Genomic DNA, 11,410 nt, shown 5'->3' on the forward strand with positions numbered 1-11,410 from the left:
TTTTTATTTTTTATTTTTGCGTTTTACATTTTGAAAGGGGCCACAATCCTTACAAATATTTGCACCCATCTATGCTTGCAGCAACAATGATGTTGCCTCACACTCTGGCTCACACTTTAATTTTTTACCGATCTAATCATGGAAAAAAGAGATCTCATGATTTCAATTCGTAGTTAAGAGTGGAATTGGGCTGCTTCATATTTGCCAGCCATTTCCCGTTCTTCTTTATGCCATCTTTGACTTGGAAATTATGTATGTAGATTCCCTAGGTTCCCCTAGATCCGAGCCTGATGTGGTAAAGCCGGTGAGTTCTCCGTTAGCAAAGACTGAGCCCTTTTCACCCCGTGCCCTGCGTACCTAGCTGGGGCCCGCGACTGGCTCTGGGCTAGGCAGGTGACGAAGAGGGGCACAGGTGTGGTGTGGTGAGAAGACTGCCGGGGAAGTACCACAGGGGGCGTAGGATGCACAATCCAGACTAAACTGAGCACAGGACCTATGCAAGCCAGGAGAATCCCCAAATTCCCCCAGGGGAAATCCTCCGGGCCTCTCTCTGGTGTGGTTTCAAAAGCTGCGAAAACTACCGACGGCATGCGGGCCAGCACTGGCAGCTTTGGGTCCAGGTTCGAGCCTCACCCGGAGGCCACTCTGTTCTCGCATTGTCTCCATGCGAGCGGGAACGAAAAACCGAAACCAAAACTTACTTGCCCGCCCCGTATCGCCGTCAGCGCTCTGCTAGATCGGGGCCCTGCTAACCCGCGAGAGAGCGTCTCTTCCGTTATGGCAAGTGGCTTTTGCTTTGGGTTTTTCAGGGCAGGGTCGTCTCAGTCCCGTCGCCACGGTGTCCTAGCAGGATGCGGGGACGGGCGGGGGCTGGCGCGGGCGCAGGGCTGACCCCGGGCGGGCGGAGAGCTCCGAGGCGGGCGGAGAGCCGCCCTTCCTGGAGGCGAATCTGCTGACAGACGTCGCCCTGCCTCTCTGCACCTGTCCTCGGGGCACCTCTGCGCGCGCCTGGACTTCGCTGAGTGCTGGTGCGAGATGCAGTTCCAAAGGGATGGAACGCTGCACCCAGTGTGGCGTCGTCCGGGACACAGCAGTTTCGTGGAGGAGTCGCTTTGTAGGCTATTAGGCCTAAGTTGTTGTCCCTCCCAACGCCTTGGTGAACAAAGCAGAGGGAGTTACCCAGAAATGGAGGCCACGGCTTCCTTTCGAAAAGTGCCAACAAGAAGGATTCACGCTAAGGAAGCAAATTGGGAAGGCATCCTGATGTCTTGTTTGCGTTAGTGGGAATCCTCTCTAGTGGCTTTTGCTCTTTCTCTAGACACAAAGGGCTCTCTGTGTTTTCACCCTCTCTGCTGGCTAGCAGGAACAGTGCATATCGAGATTTAGCCTTCCGTGTTTTTTTCCATTAAGCGCATGAAAGCAGTGGCATGGCCTTGGGGCCCTTGTTTTTGGTCAGAAATGCTAGGGTCAGGGAAATGGCAAAGCAGTTGTGGGATCCAAGTGTGGTTTTGTTTACTGGGTGTTAGTAAAGGCAACGTCAGTGAAAATAAACAACTGATTTTAAGAAAAGAAATATAAATGAATGCAGTCAATGAATCAGTTTCTACTTAGTGTTTTAGTTACAAAAATAAACTCAAGTTTTCTTTATATCTTTTTGGTTTCTGATACGATGGTCAGAAGTCTCTTAAAATATATCATTGATACAGGGAAAATGCCATCACCTTAATATAATACCTCTTGGCTAACATGCTGCTCATGTTTCAAAATCTTGTTTCTTTATGTGATTACTCTCGAAAGGGCTAGCTCTAGAACATCTCTTTTTCTTCTTAATCGTGGATAGAAGAGATTAATAGCCGCCAGGGAGAAGTTCCTTTGATTTCAAAGATAAGTGTAGACACTTGAATGAAAAAATATGACATTAGTATATTGATGAGGGTAGAGGTGGAGTGAGATTTTCTGAATTTCAATTGATTGAAAGTTTTTCTTTGACATTGATAAAGAACAAAAAGGAAGCCAGTTCACTAGCCATTTACCCACTTGGGTGGGTGAGTGTGGATTGTTAGAGTCAGATGTATAGTAATCAAGACAAATCTGTGAAGTAGAAGACCCTGAAAATCTGACAGATCTCTTTTGTCATTTTTTTTTTCTCTGCTAGGAAGACGTATTTTGGGATAATTACATCTTACCACTTGCAGCCAGGATGGAGGACTGATTTTATATATTTTTGCTGTTTCCTGTGCAATTTCATTGTCTTTGAATATTTTAAAAAAATTTTTCCTCTATTAAAAGTACCTTCCATAACAATTAGTCAATAGATTAGTATAAGTTACCTTTTCAGGAGACACTCTCTTTCCTTCACATGTGTCAGTATGAACCATTTTCACCCCCCATCCTTCTGTCTCTTTGCTTTTGCTGTGAACTCTTCTTTTACATTTTTAATTAAATTTGACCATTAATTAAAATTTGATCTCAGCTTTAAAGGCCTCTTTCATGAAGCCTTCTTCGACCACTTAGGAGAATTAATCTTGCTTCTTAATCTTGTATGTCATTCATTGTGTATTTTAGTGTTTTATTGTGAATGGTCTTGTAGCCTTCTTAAATTGTTGGCAGTTGATTGGTCTGTTTCCTCTTATAGAGAAATAGATCTCTCTCTTTTTGCGCCTACCAAGTTCTGTTGAAATGATTTATGTAGGTGGACACCTCTCTCATCCATAAGGTAGAGGTCTCTTTTCTTTTCTTTTTCTTTTTCCATGTTAGTAAGCCCAAGGCCTATCCAGGTGCCCCACACATAATAAATGCTTTTTAAATTTTTATGGTTGAACTGAATTTCGGGGCAAGGGGTATGCTTTATTTCTTTGTATGTGTCATCTATGGCACCCAGCATATTGCCAAGCATAGAACACATGCTTAATTAATACTATATTTGTTAACTGATGAACTAATTGATAAGATGCTATATATTCTAAGAAATTCGGTTGCACACTGACAGGTATGTTTTTGCCACCTTATTTTAACAGCTACCAGCTGAAATACCAAAGAGATGCTGAGAAAGTGCATATCCCCAGGGGCAATCATCATTGATTTTAGTCATTTTTCTATAAATTCCTACAATGATAAATGAGAATTTCATTCAAGTAACCTCTGACTTCTCCTACCGTTGTTTGAAAGTTTTAATATTATTTTAAATTCTTGTATGGATTTTTTTGGTAACTTCTATAATATACTCAAAATTTTGGTAGTATTACATGATTCTTTGTAATGTTAAGAGTAGATTATTCTTCCTTCTGTCTTTTTTAACTTCTGTTAGTTTTGCCTTCTTACATTGATAGAGTTGAATGTTTCCATTTTATTCTGTAATTTGTTTTTTTGTATTTTGAAGACTTAACAGAATTAGTCTAAAAGCTAATAATAAGAGTGTTTACATTATTATGTAAACAGTAAGTATTGTTTATAGTAGGGTGTAATAGCTTGCTGTCATTACTTTTTCTCCTTTTGGTCCAATATCATGTATATTTTTCTTTTTTCTACTTGTAGAAAATGTTCCCAGTAGCTGTGTCAAATGGATTCTCTCTCTCTTATTTTTTGTTATTCCACAATTTACTCCAAATCATGACACACTTTAGTTTGCTTGTTACCTTTAGATTGGGGTCCCTTCAGATGCCAGCAAGTGAGGGGGACTTGCTCTGGGATGCCAGTACCCATATTAGCAGGTCAGATTTTCCTAAGGTTGTTGCCTAGTTGCCTTCATTGTTGTGTGTCTGTGTGTGTGTGTTTTTGTGTGTACACGCATAGGAGTAGGGAATGTGGTGAGACTACTAGAGCAGTTGTGTTGCCACTAGCCTCTCAACTGATCTTTCTGTTCCTGGTTACTTTTTTTCATTTCTGAGGTTCTGCCATGAAGATTCTCACCTTTCCACCGCAACCCCTTTTCCTAATTCTAGGTTCGTTCTTTCCCTCTGCCTTATTCTTCCACATGCTAATACGTATTTTCAGTTTTTCAGAAATTTGTTGAAATCTCGCCTGTGCTGATTGCTCCCATTAATTGAGTTTATTCTCCTTTTTATTCCTTTTTTTTTCTTTTTAAGGTATTTTGGGATGGACAGGACACTGTGTGCTTAGACTGTCTTCTTGACCCTGGGAGGCAATAAGTAGTTTGTCCATCCCCTACTCTGAAATCCTGCTCTGAGTACAGATTCCTCTTAACCGAGGGCCCATAACATCTCTGTGATCTATTAACCATTACTCGGGCCCATAAGACATCCTATCCTTTCTGGGGATAATTTAGGATAGATTATGTCTGATCTCTGGTATCAGGCTGGACTTACCCACATAAGCATTGGGAGAAGCTTTTAGGTCTACTTTCCCAAATGGGCTAGGGAACCAATTAAAACATTTAAATAGAAGCCCCTTAATTGGATAACACAAGAAGTTAAAAAAGAGAGTGAGCCCAGGAAAGGATCTATTTGCAGTTGGTACTTTGTGCCCAGCATGTTGCCAGGGTCTACGATAGTACTTGCAATGGTTGAATTCCATCTCAGATATGTGCTAGAAGGCAGGATTTACTCCGCTGCAGCCCCATTGTTATTGCCAGAGTTTTATTATTTTATGGTCACTTTTTCCTGATTATGACTAAAAAAGTAGGGAATGTATTTCTTTCTGGCTTATGTACTTTGGACTTTACAATTAAGTAAACCTACAGCCATCTCTAAACTACCATATTTTGTGCTTAGCTTAGCTGACTCTTTTTTTAATTTAAATTTTGAAAATTTATATCTCTTGATTTTTTCTTTTGTGACTTCCATCATTTTTAGGCCGTTTTAAAATGAGACAAATATTAACCAGTGTTTTTGACGTATAAAAAAATAAGGTATTCACTTTTTACATTTACCTCTCAATCTCATATAGAGTTTATGTTGGTGTATGGTCTGAGGCAAAGATCTATCCTTTAAATATTTCTTTTTAAGGTATTTAATCAGCTACACAGCCACCTTTATTGAATAAAATAGCTTCTCCCACTGGTGTGTTATGTTCCTTATATTAAGTAGAATGTTACATATTTAAAGAGTATCCTGCTGTTTCTCTTAGGCATCAGCTTTGAACGTCAGGGAATCCAAAGCATCTGAAAGAACGGTTAAAGTTGCTGATCTTCCGGTTGGCCTTTATGATGATCAGTTACTGTCCACATTAATGAAGAGTTACTTCCAAGATACTAAGAATGAGGGTGGTGTTGTTGAAGATGTGATATATCCAACAAGAACCAAGGGAGTTGCGTATGTAATATTCAGAGAAAAAAAAGGTATTTCCAAATCAAATTTTCATACTCTTAGCAATACTTTGTAATGAAATTAAAAATTGAATTTCATTAAAATGATTCATAGTATTGGTAAAATTTAAAGTAGCTTTTCTTACGAAATATTCGGAGTGTAAAGGTTGCATAATATTGCAGTAGAAAGACTGTATGTAAAAATAACTCACAATAAAGTTGCTAGTAACTGGCAAATTCTTGAAGACGTCTTTCTATATTTTGAATCCTCTGTATTGGGTTAAAAGTAATACATTTATTGTAGAAAATTTGTTAAATACAGAAAAAATTTTTAAAAATCCACAAAAATGATATCTAATCTCACTAAGAAGATAACTACTTTGTGAGTTTTGAGGTGGCTTCAGCAATATAATTATACCATTCACTTCTCTTTATTCAAACCAACAAATAGATATTCTAATATATCTGCTTTATTACCAGTAAAGTTGATTAGGGAGATATGGCTTGGATCTGAGATAAGGTTGAGCCATTCCATTTTTCACCTCATCCCTGAAATAGGCGAGGAACTTGGGTCTGTAGAACATAGGCATTCCTCTTGCCTCCTGGAGGTGGGCAGCCTTCCACAGTGCTCAGTGGCTGGCAGAATACATTGCCAGAGGAAGCTGAGTCTCCATGTCAGCCTATTGGAGGTAAAATGCCACATGGGAGTGAAAGGAGAAGAGAACTTGCGCTGCTTGAGGGAAGACGGGATCCAGAGAGAAATCCAAGAGACAAAGAATTATCGATGCCTTTGTCAGTCATCATTAGTTAAGTCATTCCTTCTCAGTGGGGATGTTCAAGTAGGCAATGGTGGGAAGAGTTTCTTATTATCTCTCTGAGGGAATTGTAGTGTTTTTAGAAGTTAGTATGTTGAGTTGGTAACTCAAAGAGAGAAAGAGAGGGCTCGTTTATTTATTCACAAGTATTTATCGAGTGCCTATTATTTGCCAGGCACCATTGTAGGCTTTGAGGATAGAGCAATGAATGAAATAGGCAAAATGCTTTTCATGAAGCATACATCTGTGGTGGTGGACAGATAATAACAAGTGAATACATGACTATAAAATATGTCAGGTGCTTTATTTGTACATTTATATAATTTAAATATTTAATGTTTATGTTCAATTTTTTTTTACAAGCAACAATGCACTCTTTAAATTTATTGGGGTAACATTCATCAATATTATATAAATGTCAGGCGTACAACTTTATAATGCAACATCTATATACTCTATTGTGTGCTAACCACCGAAGTGAAGTCTCCTCGTATTTACCCTCTTGTACCCTCTTCGCTGGTAACCACCATTCTGTTGTCTTTATCTATGAGTTTGCTTTGTGTTTGTTTTTTGATTGTTGCTTTTTGTTTTATATGCCACATGAGTGAAATCATATAGTTCTTGTCCTTTTCTGACTTATTTCACTTATCCTAATTCTCTAAAGATCCATCCATGTTGCTCAGCATCTCTAGCTATAAGGGGAATCCATATCAAAACTATGAGATACCACCTCACACTCGTTAAAATGGCTATTACCACCAAAACAAGAAATAACTAGTGTTGGAGCTGGTGTGGAGAAAAGGGAACCCTGTACACTGTTGATGGGAATGTAAATTGGTGCAGCCATTATGGAAAACGGTATGGAGGTTCCTCAAAAAGTTAAGAATAGAGCTGATGCTCGAGAACTCAGCGAGGCGAGGGTTCTGGTGACCAGGTTCTTGTCTTATGGTGCAAGAAGGAATTCAAGGATATGACAAACAGCAAGCAGGAAAGTGCAAGTTTTATTAAAGCAAAAGTACACACTTAAAAGTGTGGGCCAATTCAGAGAACGAGTTGCTCTGAACTGTCTGGATGATAGGCTTTCTGTTTTTTGGAGGGGTGGGAGGTCGAGACATAGTACTTGCAACGCATGTAATATTATAATGATATTATGATTAGCCAAAGCTGAACAAAGGATGAGGGAAAGACTCCATAGCGGAGGGGATGTCCCAGGCTATCCATCCTGCTACTCAGTCTTGTTTCTCATGCTTGTTTCTCATGCCACCAGTATGGGAGGGGGCAGCCTAAGGGCACTATCCTGTCTCCTGTCCTTAGTCTGTTTCTCATGTAGTCAAAACAGGGAGGGAGCTGAGTAAGGGACTAAGGAAGAATTCCAGAGCCACTTCCTGGAGGGGAGCAGAACTGTCCCTAGGCTAAGTATCCTCTTTTAGAGCTACCACATGACCCAGCAATCCTTCTTCTGGGTATCTATCCGAAAAATTAGAAAATGCATGATTGTAAAGATATATGTACTCTTATGTTCATTGCAATATTATTTACAGTAGCTAGAACATGGAAATCACCCAAGTGTCCTTGGATAGATGATTGGACAAAGAAGATGCGGCACACATATATAGTGGAATACTACTCAGCCATGAAAAAATATGAAATATCGCCGTTTGTTTATATATATTAATATATTGTATGAGTGCTATGAAAAAATATAAAGACAAATAAAGGCATAGAATGTGATGGAAGATGTTACTTTAGATAGAGTGAGTAGGGAAATACTTTGTTTAGATGTCATTTCAGCAGAGACCTGAATGACATAAGAGAATGACTCATGCAGATAAGACAAAAGAAGGACTGGGAAAAATTCTCTGAGGGGGTAACTTGCTGGCTCCTTGCAGAACAGCAAGGGGGCCCATGTGGCTGGAGTGGAATGAGTGAGGGGGAGAGTAATAGGAGATGTGGTTAGATCTCCTATTACTAATAGGTAGCCGGGGCCCAGTTTATGTTAAGTAGCAAGGCAAGGTATATGGATTTATTTCTGTGTGAGAGGGAAAGCCATTGGAGCGCTTTGAGCAGACAGACAAAATGTGACTGCCTTTTCTTGGATGGTCAATCTGTCAGCCATGTGGAAAATAGGAGCTACTAGTCATCACTAGGTTTGACTAGGGTGAGAGCAGGGCAGGCGATTAAGTCAAGGTGGGTATTCAGGATTTGCTGAAGAATTAGGTGTTATTTTCTAAGATGTGAAACACCGAAGGAAGAGAACTTTTGGGTGGGGGATAGTTATCAAAAATTGAATTTCAGTCATTGAGATGCCTATTAGGGTAATGAAGTAGAGATTTCTACAGATGGAAGGGAGAAAGGTTGAGGCTGAAGATAGAATCTTAAAAGTGATAAGTGTAGAGATGATATCTAAAGCTGTGGATCACCCAAGGGGTGGGTGTAGGTTAGCAAATAGGTATGAGACCTGAGGCTTGTGGCACAGCAACATGTAGAGAATGGAAAGAGAAGAATTAGCAAAGGAGACTGAGCAGATCAGCCAGTGAATTAGAAGAAAACCAAGACAGTGTGGTATACTGGATTCAAGAAGGTAAAGTCTCGTCATGGCAATAATGGAGGATTGACTGTTAGGTGTTTATATATACACGTACATATACATACTTACCTTTGTGTGTTTTTAAAAGCATGATTAGGATATTTATACATTAAACACATTTTAATGTATGAAAGTAGAAGGGAAACTTTTTAAAAGTTGAATTTAGAGGAAAAATGTAGAAAAATCTTAAGTATTTTATATAATAGAGTTGAACAGCTCTATTATAATCAATGTATCAATGTATCATGCCACAAACATTTCCGATGGTAATGTTTTCACTTAGTTGCAGAGAATGTCATCAGAAAAAAGAAACACTATCTGACAAAGAAGGCTGGATTCATGCAACTCACAGTCTCTCATTTTAATGAAAAGGTAAGGTGTGATGCTGAAGGCCTGCTGGTCGTCCTGGATCCCATTTCTTCTGCTAAGTGTTCTTTACATGAGAGACACAAAGCACTCCTACCCCATGACTTCTGGGAAAGAAAACAAACTCCTTAACCTGAGTCAGTGTTAATGGCCAAACCTGTGTCCCGTGTGATGCTTTTAAAGTGACAGTGAGCCTTTTTGCTCTCATGGATGATGTCAGATTCTACTTAAAGACATATTTTGGGAAAAACAAAAACTCAAATAGGATAAACAGTAAAAAGAAGCTTTGAAGATTCAGAAAAGGTCAAAATAAAAGGAAAAAGTTAAAATTCAAAGCGTTAATTTAAAACTTTATTTGGTAAGAAACCCCGGGGTTCTGTGCAGCCATCTGATGAACTTTGAACTTGGAGGGCCCTCTAGGGCAGCCTCTATCCTTGAGCAGACCCAGAATAGTGACTATCTGTGGGTGCTGCTTAAGACTTTGTTTCAGGCAAGGATTCTGCCTTTAAAAAATATTTTACCACCTCTGTTTTGGGGGAATGCAGGGAGGGACTATGAATCCCAAATTGAACATTGTGGCCTGGATGGGGTTGTGGGATCCCTTTAATGGGCTGCTGTGGCTCAAGAAGCGGGTCTGTGTCAGGCAGCTGGGGACTGGTTTAGGTGACTGCTGTAGAAGCAGTGGCAGAAAAAGAATGTGTGTATATAGTCTGCTCCACTAGGCAGTGATGTTTTAATGTCTCCTCCTTTAATTTCAGATCTTCAGCTCTGTAAAAGCTAAACTTGATCTCTCTGTTTTTCGGAGTCAAGTCATTCTAGGAAATCTGGTCATGGACCTGAAAAGGAAAATTCCAACTTTATGCTTCAGTCCTCTGGAATACAATGGAAGGATCTCTGTACAAGGATCGTTTTTGGATATCAAAAGGCTCAAAGAATTTTTGCTATTAGAAGCAAGTTCTCTTTTAGAAAAAAACAAGACTTTTATCAGTGAGGGGAAAAAGCAGAGTAGACAGAGCCTCGGAAGGAGTCTACAGAGAAGTAGTAACTCTTTGGAGCCACTCAGGCCCTCAGTACCTAAGACCGCTAGAAGTGGAGAAACGCTTGTTCTCGACACAGATATTTTTCTTTACCTGAAAAAGAAGAGCAGATTTTATGAAAGCACTTTGAAAAGATTTCATGTTCTATGTCAGGAGAGGGTGGATGGTGAAATCACCACAATTTACATAAAAAATGCTCGAGATAGTTCTCAGCCAAACAATGAAAAACTTGTAAAAGAGTACATTGAGAAATATTCACATACTCTTCAATCTGAGCTTAGAAAAGAGACATTTGTTTTGGAAGAAAAGGAAAATAGAGGGGAAAATATTAAGTTAGCGTGTGAGCAACTAAGTTCAAGGTACCTTAAGGTTCTGATTAATTTTAATAAGACACACATTGACATTATAGGATCTTCTTCTGATACTTACTTGTTTAAAAAAGAGGTCATGAAATTAATAAGGCAAAAAGTTAGATAACAGAATCTCAGCAATAGTGATGATAATAGCTGCTGCTTTCCCTTACTAAGCACTGACAATGCCATGCGTGACACTAGCATTACACACTTTATCTCATTTAATCCTTGCAACCATCCTTCATCATAGTCATTGCTATCCTCATAGGGGAAGAAACTAGGATTTGGAGAGGTTAAAGCATTTGTCTGAGGTTATCCACATGGCAAGGGATGGGGCCAGGGTTGAACACAGTCTGTCTGACTACAAAGATAATATCTAAGGTATAGAAGTTTGAAAAAAAACTCACTATACTTTGAAGAAATCTCACTTTCTCTACAACCTGAATTCTTAGAAAGAGGTAGCCTTAATTCTAACATGAGAAGTTCAGATGAGGATGATTATGCTATTGGCAATTTAGTATTTACAAAGTTTGCGTTTACTCCAAATAGAATAAGAATGCTGGCAAAAGTCACTTGAGAAGCTACTTAGATGGAAAGTATTTCTGATGCAGGTAAATCATTACTCGACTAAATTTAATTGGTACAAGGTTGCTGGACATATGGGACATTTTTATTGCTGGTTATTTAGCCTGAGTGCTTAAATAAAATGTTGGTTCTCCTGTTATGAAGAAAATTTAGTGTCTGTTTTTATTTCCCCTTTTATAATTGTTAAAGTAACAGCATTTGAGAGGTATGATCGTGGATAGTAAGAATAATAACACGCTATTTGCCAGACAAAATTTTAAGCACTTTATATATCTATTAATTCAGCTCTGACGGCACCCCTATGAGGTAGGTGCTGTCTTTATCCCCTTTTTGTGGATGAGGAAACCGATGTAATGTATCCTTGCTGGTGCTCTTAATTACTGTGCTTTTTTTTTTTTTTTTTT

General features: G+C 39.2%; 1 protein-coding gene across 2 annotated transcripts; it reads left to right on the forward strand.

Annotated features, from left to right (window-relative positions):
- Positions 1–407: 407 nt before the first annotated feature.
- On the forward strand, positions 408–11,154 carry RBM43 (RNA binding motif protein 43). Of its 2 annotated transcripts, none has more exons than XM_016151117.2 (4): positions 408–780; positions 5,086–5,296; positions 8,949–9,037; positions 9,790–11,154. In XM_016151117.2, the coding sequence occupies exons 1-4, from the start codon at positions 496–498 to the stop codon at positions 10,543–10,545; spliced, it is 1,341 nt and encodes a 446-aa protein (XP_016006603.2). In that variant the 5' UTR covers positions 408–495; the 3' UTR covers positions 10,546–11,154. The 2 variants fall into 2 exon arrangements, with proteins under 2 accessions (XP_016006603.2, XP_016006604.2); XM_016151118.2 differs by lacking the exon at positions 408–780 and adding an exon at positions 892–1,114.
- The last annotated feature ends 256 nt before the right edge of the window (positions 11,155–11,410 follow it).

This window comes from Rousettus aegyptiacus, unplaced genomic scaffold (assembly GCF_014176215.1).
Source record: "Rousettus aegyptiacus isolate mRouAeg1 unplaced genomic scaffold, mRouAeg1.p scaffold_m13_p_2, whole genome shotgun sequence".
In the NCBI taxonomy this organism is placed as follows: Eukaryota; Metazoa; Chordata; class Mammalia; order Chiroptera; family Pteropodidae; genus Rousettus; species Rousettus aegyptiacus.

What these genes read in the sequence shown, in the direction of transcription:
- RBM43 (XM_016151117.2), top strand. Translation starts at nt 496, where the DNA reads ATGCAAGCCAGGAGAATCCCCAAATTCCCCCAGGGGAAATCCTCCGGG. An exon ending in AGAGCGTCTCTTCCGTTATG is followed by an intron (nt 781 to 5,085) that starts GCAAGTGGCTTT and finishes TGTTTCTCTTAG; the next exon opens with GCATCAGCTTTGAACGTCAG. An exon ending in TCTCTCATTTTAATGAAAAG is followed by an intron (nt 9,038 to 9,789) that starts GTAAGGTGTGAT and finishes CTTTAATTTCAG; the next exon opens with ATCTTCAGCTCTGTAAAAGC.